Source organism: Cherax quadricarinatus, chromosome 9 (genome assembly GCF_038502225.1).
Source record: "Cherax quadricarinatus isolate ZL_2023a chromosome 9, ASM3850222v1, whole genome shotgun sequence".
NCBI classification, from domain to species: Eukaryota; Metazoa; Arthropoda; class Malacostraca; order Decapoda; family Parastacidae; genus Cherax; species Cherax quadricarinatus.
The window spans coordinates 56,666,610-56,694,266 of record NC_091300.1 but is presented as its reverse complement, the minus strand read 5'-3'; the positions used below and the strand labels follow the sequence as shown (position 1 = coordinate 56,694,266).

The 27,657-nt window shown below is 43.5% G+C and overlaps 1 protein-coding gene across 3 annotated transcripts in view; it reads left to right on the top strand.

Annotated features, from left to right (window-relative positions):
• LOC128686027 (2-aminomuconic semialdehyde dehydrogenase) overlaps positions 1-27,657 on the top strand; it is a 107,766-nt gene that overhangs the window by 10,363 nt on the left and 69,746 nt on the right. For all 3 annotated transcript variants that reach the window (XM_070083442.1, XM_070083441.1, XM_070083440.1), the window contains exons 2-3: positions 12,107-12,284; positions 22,963-23,163. In XM_070083442.1, the coding sequence (XP_069939543.1) occupies positions 12,115-12,284; positions 22,963-23,163 (371 nt within the window). In that variant the 5' untranslated portion in view covers positions 12,107-12,114. The remainder of the gene's footprint in view (positions 1-12,106; positions 12,285-22,962; positions 23,164-27,657) is intronic.

The window sequence follows — 27,657 nt, the reverse complement described above, 5'->3', positions numbered from 1 at the left end:
AGACACAGACACACACACACACACACACACACACACACACACACACACACACACACACACACACACACACACACACACACACACACACACACACACACACACACACAAAGTGCAAAGGTTTGCAACAAAGCTAGTTCTGGAGTTCAGGGGTATGTCCTACGAAGAAAGGTTAAGGGACATCTGACTGACGACATTGGAGGACAGGAGTGTCAGGGGAGACATGATAACGACATACAAAATACTGCGTGGAATAGATAAGGTAGACAGAGACAGGTAGTTCCAGAGAGGAGACACAGAAACAAGGGATCACAATTGGAAGCTGAAGACTCAGACGAGTCAGACGAATGTTAGGAAGTAATTCTTCAGCCATAGAGTCGTCAGGAAGTGGAATAGCCTAGCAAGCGATAGTAGTGGAGGCAGGAACCATACATAGCTTTAAGACGAGGTATGACAAAGCTCAGGAAGCAGAGAGAGAGAGAGGACCTAGTAGCGATCAGTGAAGTGGCTGGGCCAGGAGCTGAGTCTCGACCCCTGCAACCACAATTAGGTGAATTAGGTGAGTACACACACACACACACACACAAAGAACGACAGCAGCTGAGGGAGAGGACAAAAAAGAGAAAGGATCAAGGAAGGGAGACAAGGATGGAACCAGCAGAGGTCAATCAGAGTAGGACAGTAGCAAGGGCAAGCACACACAGAACCATCCTCAGAACCCCACAACCTATCACACCATCTCAACACAAACTACAATCCATACTCACAGCTTCCACCCAACACCCAGCTATAGAATCCCACAGTATGCTACCAGGTCTCCCACCCTCACAGGCCCCCAAACCACAGTGTTGGAGAGGAAACTGAAGGTATGGTACGCAAACGCTGATGAAATAACAAATAAGTGGGAGGAGTGGCACGAAAGAGTCAAAGAGGCATCACTGGACATCATAGCTCTCACAGAAACCAAGCTTACAGGTATGATAACAGATGCCATCTTCCCAACGGGATACAGATCCTGAGGAAAGACAGAAGGAAAAGGGAAGTGGAGGAGTGGCACTGCTGATCAAAAACCGATAGAAGTTTGATGAGCTGGAGAGAGGAGACAGCGGAGAAGGAAGCGATTACATAGCAGGAACGCTTCACTTTGGAGGTTCCAAAGTGGTAATTGCAGTGATGTATAACCCATCACAAAACAGCAGGAGGCCAAGGCAAGAGTATGATGAGAGCAATAGAGCAATAGTTGACACACTGGCTGCAGTGGCCAGAAGAGCTCATGCATGCAGGGCAAAGTTCCTGATCATGGGCGACTTTAACCTCAAGGAAATCGATTGGGAGAAATTGGAGCCACATGGGGGCCAAGATACATGGAGGGCTAAGATGATGGAGGTGGTACTGGAAAACTTCATGTACCAACACATAAGGGACACTACAAGAGAGAGAGGAGAGGATGAACCAGCAAGACTGGGCCTTGAATTCACCTTGAGTAGTGCAGATATTGAGGACATCACATATGAAAGACCCTTTATGGCCAGCGATCATGTGGATTTAAGATTCGAAAACACAGCAGAGATACAAGTGGAGGGGGAAGCAGGAAGGCCAGGGCGAATGAAGCCAAACTACAAGAAGGGGGACTACACGGGAATGAGGAACTTCCTGAACGGGGTTCAGTGGGACAGAGAACTGGCAGGTAAACCAGTTAATGAGATGATGGAATATGTAACAATAATGTGCAAGGAGGCTGAGGAGAGGTTTGTACCCAAGGGTAACAGGAATAATGAAAAAGCCAGGATGAGCCCATGGTTCACACAAAGGTGCAGGGGACAAAAACCAAGTGTGCTAGGGAATGGAAGGAGTATAGAAGGCAAAGGACCCAGGAGAATAAGGAGAGCAGTCGTAGAGCCAGAAATGAATATGCACAGATAAGAAGGGAGGCCCAACGACAATATGAAAACGACATAGCAGCGAAAGCCAAATCTGACCCGAAACTGTTATACAGTCACATCAGGAGGAAAACAACAGTCAAGGGCCTGGTAATCAGGCTATGGAAGGAAGGAGGAGAGACAACAAGAAAGGACCTTGAAGCATGTGAGGAACTCAACAAGAGATTCAAAGAAGTGTTCACAGAAGACACAGAAGGGGCTCCAGAAAGACGGAGAGGTGGGATTCACCACCAAGTGCTGGGCTCAGTACACACAACCGAGAAAGAAGTGTAGAGGCTTCTGAGTGAGCTAGATACCTCAAAGGCAATGGGGCTGGATAACATCTCTCCATGGGTCTTGAGAGAGGGAGCAGAGGCGCTATGTGTACCCCTAACAACAATATTCAATACATCTATTGAAACAGGGAGATTGCCTGAGGCATGGAAGACAGCAAATGTAGTCCCAGTCTTTAAAAAAGGAGACAGACATGAAGCACTAAACTACAGACCAATGTCACTGACATGTATAGTATGCAAAGTCATGGAGAAGATTATCACGAGAAGAGTGGTGGAACACCTAGGAAGGAATGATCTCATCAACAGCAGCCAACATGGTTTCAGGGACGTGAAATCCTGTGTCACAAACCTACTGGAGTTCTATGACATGGTGACAGCAGAAAGACAAGAGAGAGATGGATTGGTGGATTGCATTTTCTTGGACTACAAGAAGGCGTTTGACAGAGTTCCACACAAGAGATTGGTGCAAAAACTGGAGGACCAAGCAGGGATAACAGGGAAGGCACTACAATGGATCAGGGAATACTTGTCAGGAAGACAGCAGCGAGTCATGGTACGTGGCGAGGTGTGAGAGTGGGCGTCTGTGACCAGCGGAGTCCCACAGGGGTCAGTCATAGGACCAGTGCTGTTTCTGGTATTTGTGAACGACATGACTGAAGGAATAGACTCGGAAGTGTCCCTGTTTGCAGATGACGTGAAGTTGCTGAAAAGAATTCATTCAATCGATAACCAGGTAGAACTACAAAGGGATCTGGACAGGCTGCAGACCTGGTCCAGCAATTGGCTCCTGGAGTTCAACCCCACCAAGTGCAAAGTCATGAAGATTGGGGAAGGGCAAAGAAGACCGCAGACGGAGTACAGTCTAGGGGGCCAGAGACTACAAACCTCACTCAAGGAATAAGATCTTGGGGTGAGGATAACACCAGGCACATCTGAAGCACACATCAACCAAATAACTGCTGCAGCACATGGTTGCCTAGCAAACCTCAGAACAGAATTCTGACACATTAATAAGGAATCGTTCAGGACCTTGTACACTGTGTACGTTAGGCCCATATTGGAGTATGCGGCACCTAGCCAAGCACGTAAAGAAACTAGAGAAAGTGCAAAGGTTTGCAACAAGACTAGTCCCAGAGCTAAGGAGTATGTCCTACGAGGAGAGGTTAAGGGAAATCAACCTGACGACACTGGAGGACAGAAGAGATAGGGAGGACATGACAACGACATACAAAATGCTGAGAGGAATTGGGAAGGTGGACAAAGACAGGATGTTCCAGAGATAGGATACAGCAACAAGGGGACACAGTTGGAAGTTGAAGACACAGGTGAATCACAGGGATGTTAGGAAGTATTTCTTCAGCCACAGAGTAGTCAGGAAGTGGAATAGTTTGGGAAGCGATGTAGTGGAGGCAGGATCCATTCATAATTTTAAGCAGAGGTATGATAAAGCTCACGGTTCAGGGAGAGTGACCTAGTAGCGACGAGTGAAGAGGCGGGGCCAGGAGCTAGGACTCGATCCCTGCAACCTCAACTAGGTGAGTACACACACAATGCAAGAAGGTCTTCGGCACAGTTCCTCACAAGAGGTTACTGCAAAAGCTAGAGGTCCAGGCACACATAACAGGAAAGGCACTGCAATGGATCAGGGAATATCTGACACTGAGGCAACAACGAGTCATGGTACATGACCGGGTGTCAGAGTGGGCGCCTGTGACAAGCGGGGTTCCACAGAGGTCTGTCCTAGGACCTGTGCTGTTTTTGGTAAATGTGAATGACATAACGGAAGGAATAGACTCAGAAGTATCCTTGTTTACAGATGATGTGAAGATAATGAGGAGAATCAAATCGGTCTAGGATCAGGCAGGACTAAAAAGAGACTTGGACAGGCTACAAGCCTGGTCCAGCAACTGGCTCCTTGAATTTAACCCTGCCTAATGAAGAGTCATGAAGATGGGGAAATGGGGAATACAAAGAAGTCCGCAGACAGAGTATATTCTATGTGGCCAAAGACTGCATACCTCACTCAAGGATAAAGATTTTGGGGTGAGTATAATACTGAGCACATCTGAGACGCACATCAGTCAGATAACTGCTGCAGCATACGGGCGTCTGGCAAATCTAAGGATAGCATTCCGATACCTCAGTAAGGAATTGTTCAAGACTCTCTATACTATATACATCAGGCCCATACTGGAGTATGCAGCACCAGTTTGGAATCCACACCTGGTCAAGCACGTCAAGAAATTAGAAAAAGTGCAAAGGTTTGCAACAAGACTAGTCCCAGAGCTAAGGGGATTTTCCTACGAAGAAAGGCTAAGGGAAATTGGCCTGATGACACTTGAGGACAGGAGGGTCAGAGGAGACATGATAACAAAATATATAATATACTGTGCTGAGGTCAGTGGTCAGTACACTGAGGTCAGTGGTCACGTGTGGTTATACCTGTTCTGAGCTGTCTGGGTGTTAGCGTGGGAGTATTACCAAGCACCATGTCTTGTTGTAGGCCTGTAGGGTTTTAGAATCTCAGCTTAAAGTGTTGAAGAATGAGGTTCTGCTTCTTCCGGAGGAAAATAGGAGGCTGAAGCTTCGCCTATATGTGTTTGGCAGTGAGTGTGACATAGTTGGTGCTGGTAAGGAGGAAATGCTTACCACCAGTGAGAGTGGCAGCTGCTTTAAGTGGCAAGTGGTTCACAGTTCAGGAAGAAGGAAGATAAGGAGGGTTAATAAAGAAGATGTTAAGGTAAGAAATCGATTCTCTTTTCTCCAAGACGAGTGTACTTCAGTGGTTAGTGAGGTTAAAGGTACCTCTGACTTTCCTGCTAATCAAGGTAATAATATTCTAATTGTGTGAGACTCTCAGGTAAGATATATGGACCGTGCTCTTTGTAACAGAGAAAGAAAAGTCAGACAGTGAGTGTGCCTCCCAGGAGCTGGTGTTGGTTACATAGTCAGCAGGTTGAATAATATTATGTCAGGTAATGGGAACAAGCCCATTATCTGTCTTAGTACTGGTGAAAATGACATTGGGAAGGGCAGGAGACAGGAGCTACTGGATAAGTACAGGTCAGCCATAGAAGTAGTTAGGTCTAAGGGAGGGATCCCAGTCATATGTAGCATCTTGCCTAGAAAGGGAGTGGGCAATGAATGGATGTCTAGGGCAATTGGTATAAACTGCTGCCTAGACAGGTACTGCAAGGAACTTGCAATCCCATTCATTGATAACTGGGACAAATTTTTTGGCAAACATGATATGTATGCAAGGGATGGGGTTCATCTCTCTGGGGTTGGAGTGGTTGCATTAGCCAATTCGATTAAGGGGGTAATTGATGACTTGTCTAGGACTTTAAACTAATAGATTATAGAGGTATGGGTGTTTGTGAGAAACAGTCAGGCTGCAGCATTGTTGTTGGAAACAGCAGATATTATCAGGATACCTAAGGGATATGTTGAAAGACAATATTCAAAATAAAGTTCCAAATAAAGACAATGCAACTGATCAACAAACAAAGAGAGATAGTAGAGGGCAACGAGTGACTAGCTCCCTTAAGGTTTACTATACAAATAGGGATATGTGTGAAATTTAAGCAATAAGATAGATGAGTTAAGATTACTCGCAAGTGCAGGTAATGTAGATATTATTGCTATAACTGAGACCTGGTTCAACTTGAAGGATAGAGAAATGCCTTCTGAATGCAGCATCAAGGGTTATAAACTATTCCACACTGAAAAGGGTCAACAGGAAGGGTGGTGGAGTGGCGATGTACGTCAGAGATAATTTAACTTGTTGTGTTAGACATGATATAAGAATAGAAACATCGGACACAATCTGTTTGGCTACAGTTTCTCGAGGGACATGATAAATTAATTCTGGGTGTGATTTATAGGCCCCCAAACCTTGATAAGGAGTGCAGTAAGCTGTTATGGGACGAAATTCATAAGGCATCTAGATATGAAAATATTGTGATAATGGGAGATTTTAACTTTAGATAAATTGATTGGAACAATATGACAGGAAATATTGAGTCTAGTGACTTTCTTGATACAATTCCGGATTGCTTTTTTAAAACAGTTTGTGACGGCACCAACTAGAGGAAACAATCTGCTTGACTTGGTTCTTGCCAACAAAGATTCACTAATTAATAATCTTGAGGTTAATGATGAGCTTGGGGAAAGTGATCACAAATCACTTACTTACAATATATCATGGAATTACCCAGATAACTGCAATCAAATCTCTGTCCCAGATTTTCGATTAGCTGATTTCCTGGGACTGAAAAATTACCTGGGTGGGCTAAACTGGGATGCCCTGACTATGGGTCAGGTAGATGATCTTGGTTGCCAATATGGCGTATTTCAGAGCATAGTTCTAGCTGCCCAGATGACTTTTTCCCGAGCAGGGAAATTAGATCTAACAAAAATGATCCCAAATGAATAAACAATAGATTAAAACATCTCATTGGTCAAAAGAGAGGCATATATAGGCGTATCAAAAGAGGGGATGGGCAGTTAAGAAATCAATATATTCAATTAAAGAGAGAAATAATGAAACTAATAAGAAAAGCAAATAGGGATTATGAGCCTAAGGCCCCAAGGGATTCAAAGACTAACCCAAAAGGATTCGTTCAGGTATACAGAAGTAAGATTAGAGACAAGATAGGCCCACTTAAGGTAACTCTGGTCAGATCACTGACAGTATTAAGGATATGTGTGAAATTTTCAATTCTTACTTCCTCTCAGTTTTTACTCAGGAAGATACTAGCGAAATTCCAGAAATAATAAATTATGTAGAACAGGACGATAATAAACTAGGCACGATTGCAGTAACTAGTGACATGGTCTTCAGACAAATAGAGAAATTAAAACCTTACAAATCCCCAGACCCTGATGAATTGTTTGCGAGGGTTTTAAAGGAATGTAAAGAGGAACTTTGCAAACCTTTGGCTAATCTTTTCAACATATCACTACAAACTGGCATAGTGCCTGATAAGTGGAGAATTGCAAATGTAATACCTATTTACAAGGAGGTGACAGGTCCTTAGTTTCGAACTATAGACCAATAAGCCTTACCTCCATAGTGGGAAAATTTATGGAATCAAGAATTGCCGGAGCAATTCGTAGCCATCTTGACAGGCACAGATTGATTAATGAATCTCAACATGGTTTTACAAAGGGGCGTTCCTGTCTTACGAATTTACTGACTTTTTTCGCTAAGGTGTTTGAGGAGGTAGATCATGGTAATGAATATGATATTGTGTATATGGACTTCAGTAAGGCTTTCGATAGAGTTCCACATCAGAGACTTTTGAGGAAACTTAAGGCACACGGAACAGGAGAAATTTTTTCTTGGGTAGAGGCGTGGTTGACATATAGGCAGCAAAAATTTTACATAAATGGGGAGAAATCAGAATGGGGGCACGTCACAAGCGGTGTTCCTCAGGGGTCAGTGATAGATGAGGGAATAAATAGCGACATAAGCAAATTTGCTGATGACACCAAAATAGGCCGTCCAATTCATTCTAATGAGGACACTAGAGCACTCCAGGATAATTTGAATAGACTGATGCAATGGTCGGAGAAGTGGCAGATGCAGTTTAATATTGACAAATGCAAAGTTCTAAATGTTGGACAGGACAATAACCATGCCACATATAAACTAAATAATGTAGATCTTAATACTACTGATTGCAAAAAGGATTTAGGAGTTCTGGTTAGCAGTAATCTAAAACCAAGACATTAGTGTTCGCAATAAAGCTAACAGAATTCTTGGCTTCATATCTAGAAGTATAAATAATAGAAGTCCTCAGGTTGTTCTTCAACTCTATATATTCTTGGTTAGACCTCATTTAAATTATGCTGCACAGTCCTGGTCACCATATTACAAAATGGATATAAATGCACTGGAAAACGTACAAAGGAGGATGACAAAGTTGATCTCATGTATCAGAAATCTTTCCCATGAGGATAGACTGAGGGCCCTGAATCTGCACTCTCTAGAATTCGCAGAATTATGGGGGATATGATTGAGGTGTATAAATGGAAAACAGAAATAAATAAAAGGGATGTAAATAGCGTGCTGAAAATATCCAGCCAAGACAGGACTCGTAGCAATGGTTTCAAGTTGGAAAAGTTCAGATTCAGGAAGGATATAGGAAAGCATTGGTTTGGTAATAGAGTTGTGGATGAGTGGAACAAACTCCCGAGTACCGTCATAGACACTAAGACGTTGTGCAGTTTTAAAAATAGGTTAGATAAATACATGAGTGGGTGTGGGTGAGTGTGAGTTGGACCTGACTAGTTTGGGCTACCAGGTCTTGTGCCGTGTTCCTTCCTTAAGTGGAAGTGACCTGACTAGGTGGTCATTGTTCTAGGCCGGGGGGTGGCATGGACCTGCTTCGGATGGGTCAATAGGCTTGTTGCAGTGTTCCTTCTTTCTTATGTTCTTATGAATAGACAAGGTGGAAAAAGACAGGTTTGGACACAGAAACAAGGAAGTTGAAGACTCAGATGAGTCAAAGGAATGTTAGGAAGTATTTCGTCAATCATAGAGTTGTTAGGCAGTGGAATAGCCTAGATAGTGACGTAGTGGAGGCGTGAAACATTCTTAGTTTTAAGACGAGGTATGATGAAGCTCATTGAGCAGGAAGAGGGAGGACCTAGTAGCAATCAGTGAAGAGGCGGGGTCAGGAGCTATGAATCGACCCCTGCAACCACAAATAGGTGACTACAAATAGGTGAGTATACACACACACACACACACACACACACACACACACACACACACACACACACACACACACACACACACACACACACACACACACACACACACACTCAAATGCGGATGGATTAACGAATAAACATGAGGAATGGGAAGAAAGAATGAATGAGAAGTCCCCAGACATCATAGCAGTTACCGAAACAAAACTCACGGAGACAATAACAGATGCAATCTTCCCATCAGGATACCAGATCATGAGGAAAGATAGAAGGGGCAGAGGGGAAGGAGGGATTGCTCTGCTCGTAAAAAACATGGAAATTCGAGAAAATGGGAGGCATAGACGAGATGGGAGAAAGAGACTACATAGTAGGTACACTTCAGTCTGGGGAGCACAAGGTGGTCTTTGCAGTGATGTATAATCCAAAACAGAACTGCAGGAGGCCAAGAGAGGAATATGAAGAGAGCAACAGAGCAATGGTGGACACACTTGCTGAGGTGGCAAGAAGAGCTCACTCCAGCAGAGCAAAGTTGCTGGTTATGGGGGATTTCAACCTCAGGGAGATTGACTGGGAAAACCTGGAGCCACATGGGGGTCCCGAAACATGGAGAGCCAAGATGTTGGACGTGGTGCTGGAAAACCTCATGCACCAACATGTTAAGGACACTACCAGAGTGAGAGGGGAGGATGAACCAGCAAGATTGGACCTTGTGTTCACCCTGGGCAGTTCAGACATTGAGGACATCACGTATGAGAGTCCCCTAGGAGCTAGCAACCACGTGGTTCTGTGCTTTGAATACATAGTAGAGTTGCAAGTGGAGAGAGTAACAGGAGTTGAATGGGAAAAGCCTGACTATAAAAGAGGTGATTACATAGGATTGAGAAACTTCCTGCAGGAGGTTCCGTGGGACAGAGAACTGGCAGGAAAGCCAGTAAACGAAATGATGGAATACGTAACAACAAAATGCAAGGAGGCAGTGGAAAGGCTTATTCCCAAGGGCAACAGAAACAATGGGAAGACCAGAACGAGCCCCTGGTTTACCCGACGGTGTAAGGAGGCAAAAACAAAGTGCAATAGAGAATGGAAAAAGCACAGAAGGCAGAGAACACATGAAAATAGGGAGATCAGTCGCAGAGCCAGGAACGAGTATGCACAGGTAAGGAGGGAGGCCCAGCGACAGTATGAAAATGACATAGCATCGAAAATCAAGACTGACCCGAAACTGTTGTATAGCCACATCAGGAGGAAGACAACAGTCAAAGACCAGGTGATCAGATTGAGGACAGAAGGTGGAGAACTCACAAGAAATGATCAGGAGGTATGTGAGGAGCTAAACAGGAGATTTAAGGAAGTTTTTACAGTAGAGACAGGAGGGGCTGTGGGAAGACAGCACAGAAGGGAACATCAAGAGGGAATATACCAACAAGTGTTGGATGACATACGAACAACCGAGGAGGAGGTGCAGAAGTTGCTAAGTGGCCTTGATACCTCAAAGGCGATGGGACCGGACAACATCTCCCCATTGGTCCTTAGAGAAGGAGCAGAAATGCTGTGCGTGCCTCTAACCACAATCTTCAACACATCCCTTGAAACTGGGCAACTACCTGAGAAATGGAAGACAGCAAATGTAGTCCCCATATTTAAGAAAGGAAACAGAAATGAGAAGCACCAAACTACAGACCTGTGTCTCTGACATGTATTGTGTGCAAAGTCATGGAGAAGATTATCAGGAGGAAAGTGGTGGAACGCCTGGAACGGAAATAGATTATAAATGAAAAACAGCATGGGTTCATGGAAGGCATATCCTGTGTCACAAACCTCCTGGAGTTTTATGACAAGGTAACAGAAGTAAGACACGAGAGAGAGGGGTGGGTTGATTTCGTTTTCCTAGACTGCAGGAAGGCCTTTGACACAGTTCCCCACAAGAGATTAGTGCAGAAGCTAGAGGATCAGGCGCATAAAACAGGGAGGGCACTGCAATGGATCAGGGAATACCTGTCAGGGAGGCAGCAACGAGTCATGGTAAGTGAATAGGTATCACAGTGGGCGCCTGTGACGAACGGGGTCCCACAGGGGTCAGTTCTAGGACCAGTGCTATTTTTGATATATGCGAACGACATGATGGAAGGAATTGACTCTGAAGTGTCCCTATTCGCAGATGATGCGAAGTTGATGAGAAGAATTAAATTGGATGAGGATGAGGCAGGACTGAAAAGAGACCTGGACAAGCTGGACATGTGGTCCAGAAACTGGCTTCTCGAATTCAATCCTGCCAAATGCAAAGTCATGAAGATTGGGGAGGGGCAAAGAAGACCGCAGACAGAGTATAGGCTAGGTGGACAAAGACTACAGACCTCACTCAGGGAGAAAGACCTTGGGGTGACCATAACACCGAGCACGTCACCGGAGGCACACATCAATCAAATAACTGCTGCAGCATTCGGGCGCCTGGCAAACCTGAGAATAGCGTTCCGATACCATAATAAGGAATCGTTCAAGACACTGTACACTGTGTATGTTAGGCCCATACTGGAGTATGCAGCACCAGTCTGGAACCCACACCTGGTCAAGCACGTCAAGAAGTTAGAGAAAGTACAAAGGTTTGCAACAAGGCTAGTCCCTGAGCTCAGGAGAATGTTGTACGAGGAAAGGTTGAGGGAAATCGGATTGACAAAACTGGAGGACTGAAGGGCCAGGGGAGACATGATAACGACATACAAGATACTGCGGGGAATAGACAAGGTGGACAGAGATAGGATGTTCCAGAGAGGGGACACAGGGACAAGGGGTCACAACTGGAAGCTGAAGACTCAGACGAGTCACAGGGACGTTAGGAAGTATTTCTTCAGTCATAGAGTTGTCAGCAAGTGGAATAGCCTAGCAAGTGAAGTAGTGGAGGCAGGAACCATACATAGTTTTAAGAAGAGGTATGACAAAGCTCAGGAAGCAGAGAGAGAGAGGATCCAGTAGCGATCAGTGAAGAGGCGGGGCCAGGAGCTGAGTCTCGACCCCTGCAACCACAATTAGGTGAGTACACACACACACACACACACACACACACACACACACACACACTCATCACCACACACACTCATCCCTAAACATTCTTGTATACGCTGTTTCTCATACGTGTTCATCTCCTTGTTCCTAACCTCACTTCCTTCACCGCCCTGACAGGTGGAACAATGGATGTGCTGGTGGTTGTGGATAACTTTATTGCCGGAACGATGTTGCCATGCCGGCGCCTGCTGGACTCCATAGAGCCTGGCACCGGTGCCGTGTGGGCAAAAGTACCAGACTCAGGCAAGCTGGAGGTCGATGCAGCAGTGGTAGCTGCCAAGAGAGCCTTCGCAAAGTAAGTCTTTGTCTGATTTATTAATAACATTCCTTCATTGTAATTTCTTGCTTTGAATAGCTTCTAGATCCGAAGAATTGGACTTCTTGTCTCCCTCGTCCCACCGAATCTAAATTTCCGTATTCGTCCCGCACTCCATTTTGGCCTCATAGGTGAGAAAACTCTTCCGCTGTGAAATCCAGCTCCTAGACTGAGAGAAAAGGGTTCATTATCAGCCCTGCTCAAACGAAGGAACAGAACATCTGACAACAGGACACCAGCTGGAAGCCATCTGCCATACGACAGTGACAGACAAAGAACGATGCAGACAACACACTTTCCAATTGCACATAAAATCGTAATGGAAGTCTTGAAAATGCACCAATGACCACGATTTTTGTTTTGGTTCAACCGGCGAACTCCGATGCACACCTGAACGACAGTGTACTGTTAGAAGAACTCTTCACCTATGTCAACGAAGACATCTACTTCCATTCTTTGCGACACTCATTATAAGAGTCAATGATGTAAGCGAAGCCAATAATCTGATGCACCTCTACAAGAGTGGCTAGAGTCTAGTGACAATTCACAGGATATTACTCAATTTATTCAAAGGATATATTGTCATTCCGTATACAGTCGTCCAGAGAGACTTCACAGACTGTGTATTAGAAATTCAACTTGTTCTTGTTCTTGTCCAGACCAGAGCTTTGGTGAGATGGGTAAGGAAGAAGGATGGGTAAGGATAGAAATTTTGGAAAAGGGTTGGAGGGGGGAGAGAGGTAGGATATAAAAGGTAAGTGGCCCAACCACTTTGGTGTAATTTAAAAAGTGTACGTGAAATGATAAGATATTCTTTAAGCCTTAAGGGGTATAAGACTAACCCATCAGAGTCACATAGATATAACAGATATATAAGTACATGACTCTGAATTGGTAGTAATTATACAAGTTGCAATTGCTTTTTTTTTTTTTTTGCGATTGCACAACGGATATTTATGCGACAATGAAGGCAATAATTTTCTGGCCAGTTTATAGAATTACGTGACAATGGCTTCTTACAGGTGGTGTCCAGCCATGGTAAATAGCATAATTTTTACATTAGATTGTTATATAAGATGTCTCCCTAATTGAGGGCGATGATGTTCTCAGTATACATAGAAGGGTTCTGGTGTTACCCAATCTTCTTCATCAGGGAGGTTGCTCAATATCATGGGTCGATGGTAATCATCTTTATGTATAAAACGACGGACCCTCTGTGGGAGAGTCATTCTTTGAGTCCTGTGAGGAGGAGTATTGATGATATAATCCGTGGTATTTACCACTTGTATAGGATGTTCTCTATCTGGCATGTATAGTTCTTGCATTGTATAGAGTTGTTTCTTTTTTAGAGTGTCGAGGCGTACATTTATGGCAGTAATATCTTGTTGTATGTGTAAATCTGCCATTTTAACTCTGTCTCTCCTCCTGAAATTCAACTAGAATTACAAAACGTCCCAGTCATTAGATTCGACTTTTAAGTTAAATTTGCCCTCCTCTTGGATGGAGAAAAGTTCCGATTAATATCACTAAACTGATGTTTGGTAGCAATAAACTTCCTTCTTCAGTAAACATAACAGAAAGAACAAAAAGGCACAATACCGTGACTGGAACAATACACTAATAACCCGCACATAGGAGAGAGGAGCTTACGACGACGTTTCGGAACGACTTGGACCATTTACAAAGTCACACTAAGAGAAAGGAGAAAAGGAGCCAGTATATATAGGCAAGCTGGCAGGGAAGGGACAAAAGACAAGGGAGAAGTGGAAGTAGTAGTAGAAGTAGTAGTAGTGGTAGTGTAAACTAGGGAGAGTGGTTGATGGGACAAAAAATAGAAAGAGTGAGAGTAAAAGGAGGCAAAAGTGAAGGTAGGAGCCAAAGGTATAAGGAAAGGAAATAATAGTGGAGTCAGTTAAATGCCATGAAAGAAGAGCACTACAGGAGAGCTAACAACCCACAAGGGGTAAGTCCGAAAACACTGGGGGGGGGGGGTAAGTAAAGGATAAAAAACCAAGGCAGAAGAAAGGACACCCAAAACAAGAATATGGCAAATTAGGAAAGAAGAAGAGGTAGAAAGAGGAGGAGATAGGAAGAATCAGGTTACGTCACGTGTGTTCTCAAGTTTGCAGCATTTAATAATGTAATGTGAAAGGAAGGCATCTACAGAGACAAAGCCAGGACTAAGGCTCATTCAAGGAAAGCTGTGTATAAGAGAGGATTCAACAAGACTGCGACTGTGAAAATGAGAAATAGGATTAGATAATTTTAGTAGAAAACCAGTCAATAGGATAACACTTTTTATTGTGGGCCTTGAGTCTGTCAGAAAAAGAACGGCCAGTTTCTCCTTTTGCATTTATAGCGGGAGAACATATACGAATTAGATTAGTGCGAAGTTTGTTAGTCTGACGAAAAGTTAGTTTAATATCTAAGGAACGGAAAGAGTTATTGAGATTAGAAAGACTGGAAATATAGGGAAGACAGAGAACAGGAGATTTCCCTAGAGTAGAGAGTTTAGAAGAGAAGAAAGTCCGTTTAGCACGTGAGAAGGCAGAGTTCATGAAGGTAACCATGACGAGAAATGAATTACGAAGAGTGGAAATTTCCGATTCAAGGAACTGAGGGTCACAAAAGCGGAAATCACGGAGCAAAAGAGAAACAAGAACACTTGTCTTGACAGAGGAAGCATGAAAAGAAAATTAGTGACTGCACATTCACTGTGCATAGGATTGCGATACATGGAAAAAGCAAAACCTGTATCTGAGTGGTGGACAAGAACATTTTCTCTTACACATAGTGGTTCAATAGTTGCGAGAGGCAGGAGCGACCTGCTCTGAACCCATGTTGCACTGGATCATGTAACTATTGGGAATCCAAGTGATTTTCAATCATGCTTCTTAGTACTCTTTCAAAAAAAATTATGTGGGACATTAGAGCTATAGAGTCTATAGTTCTTAGCTATTGCTTGGCTGTTCCCTTTATGGAGTGTGGCTACATCCGTTGTTTTTAATGACTGTGGAATTTCACGTCTATGTTCCTTCTCCATACTTAGGGCACGTGAGTTGCAGTTTTTAATGAACACAGAGTTCCACGAGTCTTGGCCTGGGTCCGAGTGCATGGGTATGTTGTCTAGTGGATTTAGGGTTGTCAAATATTTTGGCATACATTAACGGGGTTTTGAGGCTCATTCATGAACAAAATAATTTGGGCTGTCCATCTTTAGACTCATTAGTGGCTCATCAGAGAGTCGCATTGAGATTTCAGTATCTCACTCATTTCTTTGCTTGTCAGCTGTGTAAGTTTCGTCTTGTTTGAGCAGCGGACCGATACTGGATGTGGTTTTTGCCTTTTTATTGGCATATGAAAAGAAATACTTCGAACTTCTTTCAATTTCACTAATCGTTTTTAGCTCCTCTTGTCTCTCCTGGATCCTGTATGAATCCTTTAGTTTACGCTCAGTATTTTCCACTTCCCTGGTTAGCGTTTCCTTTCGTGTTTCAGATAATCTAGCGTTCTTGAGGAGCTCAGTGATTCTTCGCCTTATCATGTAAAGGGAGCGTCTCTCTCTCTCTTTTTTTTTTTTTTTTTCTTTTTTTACACAGGGTTTGACAGGTTAAGGATCCCTAGCTTTATTGACAGCTATTTACAGGTTAAGGATTCCTAACTTTATTGGCAAGCTAAGAGCTGTTACCTACATCAGCTCATTTGAAAGCATTTTTATTGTTATGAGACATACAAGTAGGGAACAGGATGAAGTTGGAGCCATCTGTGGGCCAGCATTTTCATTTGATCAACTGACTTTATCTCGTTGACATCATTATGCTGTACGAATGTGTTCCATACTCGAGTCATCCTGGGTATGTATGATCTCAGATGGAGTGATGTTCTGGAGAAGGGTACAGCCAGAGTGAAGTTGCTGCTTTCTGCCCGTCTTGTGGCATAAAAGCTTGTTTCACGCTGTCCTCGAAGTGGATCCAAGTGTGGTATTTTGACAATATTGGCCTTGTACATAACAGTAAGGCCACCCACATCCCTCCTATGTTGAAGGCTCTGCTGAAATGACAGATCTATCCAGGATGGGTCCAGGCGAGAGATGAGACGTCTTGCTCTGTTCTCTACTCTGTCAAGCAGTCGCAGATGAGAGGGGGGGGGCAAACCAAGAAAGTGGAGCATACTCAAGGTGCGAGCGTACTTGTGCCTCGTACAGGATCTTGCAACCCCTACTGTCAAGCAGATGGGAGATACGGCGAAGTGCTGTAAGCTTCCTGGCTGCCTTGTTTGCAAGATTTACAACATGGTTCTTCACGGTTAGTTTGGAGTCAAATTTCACCCCAAGGATATCAACTTCTTCTCCAGGTGCCAACATCCTCCCATTCATCCTTACTACTGCACCAGCATTACCATCATGGTGCCTAGAGACGATCATCATTTGCGTTTTCTCAGGTGCAAATGTTACTTGCCATCTATTTCCCCAAGCTGATATAGCTCTCAGCTGGTGATTGATGTAGCTTAGAGCAGCTGGCATTTCTTCTGTTGGATAAGTGAATGTCAGTGTACAGTCGTCTGCATATGCATGTGATTCTGGAATGAGATGAAGAAGGTCGTTGAAGTAGACATTCCATAACAATGGACCCAGCACGCTTCCTTGTGGAACACTTTCCCCAATAGGATGTCTTGCTGATTACGTTCCATTGAGAACTACACTTAGAGATCTACCATGAAGGTAATCACTGAGGAGACATAGCGTAGAGCCTGCAATTCCCAGTGCTTGAAGTTTTGCTAAGAGGCCCTGGTGCCACACCCGGTCGAAAGCGCCAGCAATGTCCAGTGCTACCACACAGCTGACTTTGGATTCATCCAGTGACTGGTGCCACTTAGTGGAGAGGTTTAACAACAGATCAGCAGCAGAGTAACCTTTCCTGAAGCCGTATTGACGATCACAAAGTAGTGAGTGGTAGTCAAAAAACTCCGTCATTTGTCTTGAGATTATTCTCTCAAGGATCTTACCAGTGATTGACAGGAGTGACACTGGTCTGTAGTTGCTTATTTCTGCTCTGCTCTTCTTTTTGTGAACAGGGACTACATTTGCCTCTTTCCATAGAGAGGGCCATTTACACTGTACTAGGCAGTGCTGAAAGATGCGAGTTAGAGGTGCTGCTAGCTGGTCTGCACATCTTCTCAACAATCTTGGGCTCAACTTGTCTGGGCCCACAGCCTTTTCTTGGTCAAGCGATTTAAGTAGGAAATGCACCTCCTCCTGCCTTATTGTCACCACAGACAGTTTTGACACAGTTTTTGCAGCTAGCCTAGGAGGGTCCCTTGCTGGATCAGGAACTTGCACTTTGGTAGCAAAGTGTTCAGCAAAGAGGTCTGCCTTCTCTTGACTACTAGTAGAGGTGGTCCCATCCTGTCTATTTAGAGGTGGAATAAGTTCATCAGGCAGATAACCTTGTCTGTCCTTGACCAGGGACCACCAGGTTTTGGAGCCTATCCTACCTGATGCTAACTTTCTTTTAGTGTCCGCCTCCCATTTAGCAATGGCCCACTTTTGAACATCACCCATATGCCTACAGGCTTGCATGTGCAAGTTCCTGTTATAGGTGGTAGGATGTCTCTTATACCTTCGCCATGCTTTGTACTTAGCAGTAGCAGCCTCTCTACAACGAAAGCCAAACCAAGGCTGATCTGTAGGCTTCGTCACATATTGCCGGTGAGGAATGTGTTCTTGTTGTAGATTAAGGATGTGTCCAGTGAAGGCTTTCACTTGGTTGTCAACATCCCCTTGGAGAAGAGCATTCCAGTCGGTGGTAGCGAGCTCAGAGCAAAGGGCTGGCCAATTACCTCTTTCCCATAGCCAGGTTGTGCGTGTGGACTCCTCACCTCGTTCTGTTGGGATCTTAAGTGTCGTAAAAACAGCCTTGTGGTCAGACGATCCAACGTAGCCAAGGGGTTGACAAGTGACTATGCCTTCTGCCAGATCACTCACTACTGGGTCAAGGGAGGAGCCAGAGATATGAGTAGGGAAATCAACAAAGTTTCTCATGTCAAACACTGCAAGAAGGTCATCAAAGTCCCTCTGTATAAGGTGCTGGTTGAGGTCACCAACAATTATAATATGTTGACAGTTGTGTTGTAGCAGAAGGGAGTCAATATTTTCCATTAGGAAGTTGATAGGGTCTGCATGTTGCCACTGAGGTCTGTACATTGCACATGCTAGTACAGAGGTACTAGTGTTTATACAGAGCTTGAAGAACATCATTTCAAGATGTGTAGGGGTGGCAACATCAATGTGCTGGGCATGAACACTTTTAGAGAAGCACACAGCAACACCTCCTCCTTGCCCTTGCCTGTCTCTTCTCATCCATGAGGTGTAGCCAGCAATTCTTACAAAATTTTCTGGAGTCCTGTCATCCAAAAATGTTTCAACAACAGCTATCATGTCGGGACGTCGAGTGTTCACAAAACTATGTGTGAGCTCTCCAACATTAGTAATGAAACCTCTAATGTTGGCCGACAGGATGCTGATAGACTGGTTCCTCATGATGAAGTGGTCAGCTTGAGGTGGTGGGTGTGTAGGGAATGTAAGGTGCCTGCCCTTGAGAGAGGTAGGGTACTGAGGCAGCTGCAGGGATGTAGGTCTGTGGTCTTGTATAAGGCACAATCCCACCTCCTGGGCTGGGATAGGAGTAGCTAAGTGGGTGACGTGTGAGAGTGTTCACCAATTCAGAGATCCTGCTGGTTTGTTCTGAGAACAGGTCTCTAAACAGGTGGCCCTGTCTGTCAAGTTCCTTTTTCTTCCGACACTGGTGCTCCTTATGTCCTTTCTTGTAGCAGTAATTACGCCTGGTATCTCGCAGGCAGTTGTTGGCAGTGTGCCCCTTCCGGTGACAGCGAGAGCACAGCCTAGGTGCCTGGGAGGGTGGACTAAGATTTGTTGCACCTCCTGTGTTTTGCAGATTTGTCCTCAGATTCTGCCGCTGGAACTGTGTTAGTGGAGGGTGAGACGGCTGTAGATGTCTTCCTCCTCCACGTCCTCCTCCACGTCCTCTGCCCCGTCCTCTACCAGTTCTGACAGATGTGTCCCTGCTGTTCGTACTTCGGCGCAGTAGGTGATCAGGTGCAGTGATAGTTCCCTGAACATTAACTGCACCGTTCTCTGGTGGAGAAACTCCTGGCTCAGAACTTGCTGACGAAGCACTGCTACCAGATTCTAGAATAGGTGTGCTGACAGGTGTAGGATCAGAGATGGTATGTACACTGTCAAGTAGACTGGCAGTGGCTGAAGCAGAGATGTCGGGTGTAGGAGAATTAACAGATCCAAGGCTTCCCTCGTTGCTGGGAAGAGGATTTGTTCCCTCTGTGGTGGTCAGAGGAATTGTGTTAGAATTCCCAAAGGTAGTGTTTTGAACTCTGTCAGTCTGTGGAACCTTAGCGATGACAGAATTCCACCAGTTATTTACCCCTGAGTTAAGCTCAGTGTGGGACTTCCAGTCTTTGTCAATAGTGTCACCATCAGCTGAGCAGCTTACGTCACTTGATGCAGGCTTGCACTGGCCTTCTCTCTCTCTCTCTCTCTCTCTCTCTCTCTCTCTCTCTCTCTCTCTCTCTCTCTCTCTCTCTCTCTCTCTCTCTCTCTCTCTCTCTCTCTCTCTCTCTCTCTCTCTCTCTCTCTCTCTCTCTCTCTTTCTCTCTCTCTCTCTCTCCCTCTCTCCCTCTTCTCTCTATCCATTTTACTTTTCTATTTTCCTAGGGGAATATGCTTTGAACATACGGCAGCTGACAGGAAGTTGATATTTTTCAAGACACTGGTTTGGGTCTATGATATTTAAGATATCTTCCCAACATGTTTCATTTATTACATGGTTTACCTGATCCTAGTTGATGTTCTTGTTGTTGAAGTTGAATTTGGTGAAGGCACCCTTGTAGCCTATGCATTCTGCTAGTCAGGACTCTTGGATTTCGATTAGATTATGGTCCGAAATAGTTGTTTTTGATATGTTTCTTGCTAGGTCTTCATTATTTGTGAAAATTAAGTCAAGTGTGTTTTCCAGTATCGTTGGCTTCACTATCAGTTGGCCTAGAATGTGTTTATAACAGAAATTCAGCAGCTCATGTGTGTATGTGTGACTTTTCATTTGGCTGCCTCCAGGGATTATTTTCTCCTTTAACATTATTTACTACATCCTTCCATTTTGTATACAATACATTTGTTCCCCCAGATTGGAAACAGGCTTTTGGCTAACATTTTTCCATTACTGTCAAACATGGGAAACCACACTTAAATGTTTATTACATACATATAACTTATGCACACATACAAATGGAAAGACGTCAAGCAGCTCTGTGATTAGTGCCATGTGGCCATGTAAGTTAATCATAAATTAATAGACTTCTATTTATCAAAGAGCATGCAGAATTAAGTATTGATATCTGCAATGGCCTGACACACTCTAACCGGCCTCCTTGCTGAAAGTTCCACATTTAACATGAGCTCTGACAGAAACTAACCTACTGCAAGAACTCCCTTGACTACATTTCACACCCACACTAACCCCAACCACCATTAACCCCAACCACCACTAATCACCGCTTCTTTTTACCAAACCTACGTTATCTCCCACTTTCTAACACTACTCTTTTACAGTGGTGTTTTACAGTGGTGTTTTACAGTGGTGTTTTACAGTGGTGTTAGAGAGAGATGTTTTTAATATAAAAATAATAATAACTATTATTATTAATATTTTATTATTATTAAGAAGAACATAGCCTACTAGCACAGAGCCTACTAGCACAGAGCCTACTAGCACAGAGCCTACTAGCACAGATCCTACTAGCACAGAGCCTACTAGCACAGAGCCTACTAGCATTGGGCTACATCATAACATTCAAGTTAACCTGTCTAAGATTTTAGCAGATTCTTGTGGGTTTTCTTATGCTAAAACCTCCTGGCAGAATTGTTAAAGATTTTTAGCAATTTCTGGTAACACTGTCTACGACATAGTGATAGATTCTGGTAGCACTGTCTGTAACATAGTAATAGGTTCTGTAGCATTGTAATAGGTTCTCGTAGCATTGTAACATACTAATAGGTTCTGGTAACACTGTAACATAGTAATAGGTTCTGGTAGCACTGTGTAACATAGTAATAGGTTCTGGTAGCACTGTCAATAACATAGTAATAGGTTCTGGTAGCACTGTAACATAATAAAAGGTTCTGGTAGCACTGTCTGTAACATAGTAATAGGTTCTGGTAGCACTGTAACATATTAATAGGTTCTGGTAGCATTGTAACATAGCAATAGGTTCTGGTAGCACTGCAACATAGTAATAGGTTCTGGTAGCACTGTAAAATAGTAATAGGTTCTGGTAGCACTGTCTGTAACATAATGATAGGTTCTGGTAGCACTGTAACATAGTAATAGGTTCTGGTAGCACTGTAACATAGTAATAGGTTCTGGTAGCACTGTAACATAGTAACAGGTTCTGGTAGCACTGTAACGTAATAGGTTCTGGTAGCACTGTAACATAATAATAGGTTCTGGTAGCACTGTAACATAGTAATAGGTTCTGGTAGCACTGTAACATAGTAACAGGTTCTGGTAGCACTTTAACATAGTAACAGGTTCTGGTAGCACTGTAACATAGTAACAGGTTCTGGTAGCACTGTAACATAGTAACAGGTTCTGGTAGCACTGTAACATAGTAACAGGTTCTGGTAGCACTGTAACATAGTAACAGGTTCTGGTAGCACTGTAACATAGTAATAGGTTCTGGTAGCACTGTAACATAGTAACAGGTTCTGGTAGCACTGTAACATAGTAACAGGTTCTGGTAGCACTGTAACATAGTAACAGGTTCTGGTAGCACTGTAACATAGTAACAGGTTCTGGTAGCACTGTAACATAGTAACAGGTTCTGGTAGCACTGTAACATAGTAACAGGTTCTGGTAGCACTGTAACATAGTAACAGGTTCTGGTAGCACTGTAACATAGTAACAGGTTCTGGTAGCACTGTAACATAGTAACAGGTTCTGGTAGCACTGTAACATAGTAACAGGTTCTGGTAGCACTGTAACATAGTAACAGGTTCTGGTAGCACTGTAACATAGTAACAGGTTCTGGTAGCACTGTAACATAGTAACAGGTTCTGGTAGCACTGTAACATAGTAACAGGTTCTGGTAGCATTGTAACATAGTAATAGGTTCTGGTAGCACTGTAACATAGTAACAGGTTCTGGTAGCACTGTAACATAGTAACAGGTTCTGGTAGCACTGTAACATAGTAACAGGTTCTGGTAGCACTGTAACATAGTAACAGGTTCTGGTAGCACTGTAACATAGTAACAGGTTCTGGTAGCACTGTAATATAGTAATACTTACTAAGACATTAACTAATATTGATCGTCTTCTGTAACACTCAGTAAGACTTACAACAGTAGAAAACTGTTTTTAACATTATCTAAATTTTTAGAATCTGGTAACCTCTATTAAGATACAAAGTAAAAAATAATATATTAATACTGTTTAAAATTTCTATACTCCTTGGCAGTGTTAAACATCAAATAATGTTTTGAAATGTGACCAACCCGCTATAGTCATATAGAAAGTTCCTAAATAGGATTAAATTTTGCTAACTTATTCCCTGTTGCCTGTATCACAGATGGTCGAAGCTAACAGGCCATGAGCGTGCAACGTGTCTCCTGAAGGCGGCCGACCTGCTGGAGTCGCGGCTTGAAGACTTCGCCGAGGCAGAGTCCCGTGACCAGGGTAAGCCCGTGCATTTGGCCAGGACCTACGACGTGCCCAGAGCTATATTCAACCTCAGACACGCTGCCCACGCTCTTCCCCACCTCCTCACCACGTGAGTCATACAGATGTATGTAACTTTCTTGACGTAGCTGCTGTGATGAGTCATGTTCATATTGTTGATCCCGTGATGTATCATGAAAGTCCTGGTGCTGACGTGACCTCTTCATCGTGTTGCTTCAAATGACTTATTGCACGAGCCAGTATGCAACTTACTTAAATTATTATCGATGTATGTATTATTTCTTTTGATCAATAGTTATCTGTTCTATTGTAAGAGAAGGTATAGCCAGCATCAGACACTGGGAACGTGTAACCCTGGCTTGGGTGTCAGTCGCCAGAGAGCGCTATGATATTAGACCTTGTCAAGATGAGATGCCGTCTAGAGTTAATTATTTCAGATTTGTGATAATGATTTCAGCCAAGCAGACTAGTTTGCCAGCTTCATTGCAACATAACCCTCAGGTATAGGGTTATTAACTTAAATCTAGCTTGTGTAACCGTGAAATATGCATTATTTTATTTTATTATCACACTGGCCGATTCCCACCAAGGCAGGGTGGCCCGAAAAAGAAAAACTTTCACCATCATTCACTCCATCACTGTCTTGCCAGAAGGGTGCTTTACACTACAGTTTTTAAACTGCAACATTAACACCCCTCCTTCAGAGTGCAGGCACTGTACTTCCCATCTCCAGGACTCAAGTCCGGCCTGCCGGTTTCCCTGAATCCCTTCATAAATGTTACTTTGCTCACACTCCAACAGCACGTCAAGTATTAAAAAACCATTTGTCTCCATTCACTCCTATCAAACACGCTCACGCATGCCTGCTGGAAGTCCAAGCCCCTCGCACACAAAACCTCCTTTACCCCCTCCCTCCAACCCTTCCTAGGCCGACCCCTACCCCGCCTTCCTTCCACTACAGACTGATACACTCTTGAAGTCATTCTGTTTCGCTCCATTCTCTCTACATGTCCGAACCACCTCAACAACCCTTCCTCAGCCCTCTGGACAACAGTTTTGGTAATCCCGCACCTCCTCCTAACTTCCAAACTACGAATTCTCTGCATTATATTCACACCACACATTGCCCTCAGACATGACATCTCCACTGCCTCCAGCCTTCTCCTCGCTGCAACATTCATCACCCATGCTTCACACCCATATAACAGCGTTGGTAAAACTATACTTTCATACATTCCCCTCTTTGCCTCCAAGGACAAAGTTCTTTGTCTCCACAGACTCCTAAGTGCACCACTCACTCTTTTTCCCTCATCAATTCTATGATTCACCTCATCTTTCATAGACCCATCCGCTGACACGTCCACTCCCAAATATCTGAATACGTTCACCTCCTCCATACTCTCTCCCTCCAATCTGATATTCAATCTTTCATCACCTAATCTTTTTGTTATCCTCATAACCTTACTCTTTCCTGTATTCACCTTTAATTTTCTTCTTTTGCACACCCTACCAAATTCATCCACCAATCTCTGCAACTTCTCTTCAGAATCTCCCAAGAGCACAGTGTCATCAGCAAAGAGCAGCTGTGACAACTCCCACTTTGTGTGTGATTCTTTATCTTTTAACTCCACGCCTCTTGCCAAGACCCTCGCATTTACTTCTCTTACAACCCCATCTATAAATATATTAAACAACCACGGTGACATCACACATCCTTGTCTAAGGCCTACTTTTACTGGGAAAAAATTTCCCTCTTTCCTACATACTCTAACTTGAGCCTCACTATCCTCGTAAAAACTCTTCATTGCTTTCAGTAACCTACCTCCTACACCATACACTTGCAACATCTGCCACATTGCCCCCCTATCCACCCTGTCATACGCCTTTTCCAAATCCATAAATGCCACAAAGACCTCTTTAGCCTTATCTAAATACTGTTCACTTATATGTTTCACTGTAAACACCTGGTCCACACACCCCCTACCTTTCCTAAAGCCTCCTTGTTCATCTGCTATCCTATTCTCCGTCTTACTCTTAATTCTTTCAATTATAACTCTGCCATACACTTTACCAGGTACACTCAACAGACTTATCCCCCTATAATTTTTGCACTCTCTTTTATCCCCTTTGCCTTTATACAAAGGAACTATGCATGCTCTCTGCCAATCCCTAGGTACCTTACCCTCTTCCATACATTTATTAAATAATTGCACCAACCACTCCAAAACTATATCCCCACCTGCTTTTAACATTTCTATCTTTATCCCATCAATCCCGGCTGCCTTACCCCCTTTCATTTTACCTACTGCCTCACGAACTTCCCCCACACTCACAACTGGCTCTTCCTCACTCCTACAAGATGTTATTCCTCCTTGCCCTATACACGAAATCACAGCTTCCCTATCTTCATCAACATTTAACAATTCCTCAAAATATTCCCTCCATCTTCCCAATACCTCTAACTCTCCATTTAATAACTCTCCTCTCCTATTTTTAACTGACGATTCCATTTGTTCTCTAGGCTTCCTTAACTTGTTAATCTCACTCCAAAACTTTTTCTTATTTTCAACAAAATTTGTTGATAACATCTCACCCACTCTCTCATTTGCTCTCTTTTTACATTGCTTCACCACTCTCTTAACCTCTCTCTTTTTCTCCATATACTCTTCCCTCCTTGCATCACTTCTACTTTGTAAAAACTTCTCATATGCTAACTTTTTCTCCTTTACTACTCTCTTTACATCATCATTCCACCAATCGCTCCTCTTCCCTCCTGCACCCACTTTCCTGTAACCACAAACTTCTGCTGAACACTCTAACACTACATTTTTAAACCTACCCCATTCCTCTTCGACCCCATTGCCTATGCTCTCATTAGCCCATCTATCCTCCAATAGCTGTTTATATCTTACCCTAACTGCCTCCTCTTTTAGTTTATAAACCTTCACCTCTCTCTTCCCTGATGCTTCTATTCTCCTTGTATCCCATCTACCTTTTACTCTCAGTGTAGCTACAACTAGAAAGTGATCTGATATATCTGTGGCCCCTCTATAAACATGTACATCCTGAAGTCTACTCAACAGTCTTTTATCTACCAATACATAATCCAACAAACTACTGTCATTTCGCCCTACATCATATCGTGTATACTTATTTATCCTCTTTTTCTTAAAATATGTATTACCTATAACTAAACCCCTTTCTATACAAAGTTCAATCAAAGGGCTCCCATTATCATTTACACCTGGCACCCCAAACTTACCTACCACACCCTCTCTAAAAGTTTCTCCTACTTTAGCATTCAGGTCCCCTACCACAATTACTCTCTCACTTGGTTCAAAGGCTCCTATACATTCACTTAACATCTCCCAAAATCTCTCTCTCTCCTCTGCATTCCTCTCTTCTCCAGGTGCATACACGCTTATTATGACCCACTTCTCGCATCCAACCTTTACTTTAATCCACATAATTCTCGAATTTACACATTCATATTCTCTTTTCTCCTTCCATAACTGATCATTTAACATTACTGCTACCCCTTCCTTTGCTCTAACTCTCTCAGATACTCCAGATTTAATCCCATTTATTTCCCCCCACTGAAACTCTCCTACCCCCTTCAGCTTTGTTTCGCTAAGAGCCAGGACATCCAACTTCTTTTCATTCATAACATCAGCAATCATCTGTTTCTTGTCATCCGCACTACATCCACGCACATTTAAACAACCCAGTTTTATAAAGTTTTTCTTCTTCTCTTTTTTAGTAAATGTATACAGGAGAAGGGGTTACTAGCCCATTGCTCCCGGCATTTTAGTCGCCTCATACGACACACATAATATCTATAATTTTCGGTGGTATACCTGGAATATACCTGGCTATAGAGAGTACAGATCAAGAAGAGGAGGGCGATGTAACAACGGATAAGGCGAGTGAGCGCAGGTAGAATGAAGAGTGACTCACGAAATCGCAATAACACGATTGCAAACAAACCACGGTACGGGTGGGGTTTGACCCCATGGCAAGTGAGTCGTAAAATCCCTGGCCAGTGTGTTAGCCACTGGGCTAGCAGGCTACGACAAGATTCATCCAACTATATTTATACACCAAAGGAATTTTAGCATGGGGCACCACTGTGACCACAAATACAACTTTTTACAGATGACTCTCGCCAGCGTGGCCGTGACGAACTCCCTCAATTCAAAGCAGTCATCGTGGCTCACGAAATCGCAGTAACAGATTGCAAACAAACCAGGTACAATTGGGGGCTTACGCACTGGCCTTGAGTTTTTCGACTCACTTGCCATGGATTCTAACCCCACACTTACCGTGGTTTGCTTAGAAAGTGGAGTGATTAGTGAAGTAATTATTCAAGGAATTTTTTTTACTATGTTTAAATGGTATACTCAAGGCAGAGTATACAGAGAGAGAGAGAGAGAGAAAAGAGAAGTATGACTAGTGGAGAGGCAGTGTAAAAGGAGAGAATGAGAAACAGCTTAAGTGAGAAAGAAAGAGATTACTATATTAAGAAAGCCTGGGAACAAACAGGCATAACATTTAGAAGCTTAAGAGAAAAGATGTTAGATGAGAA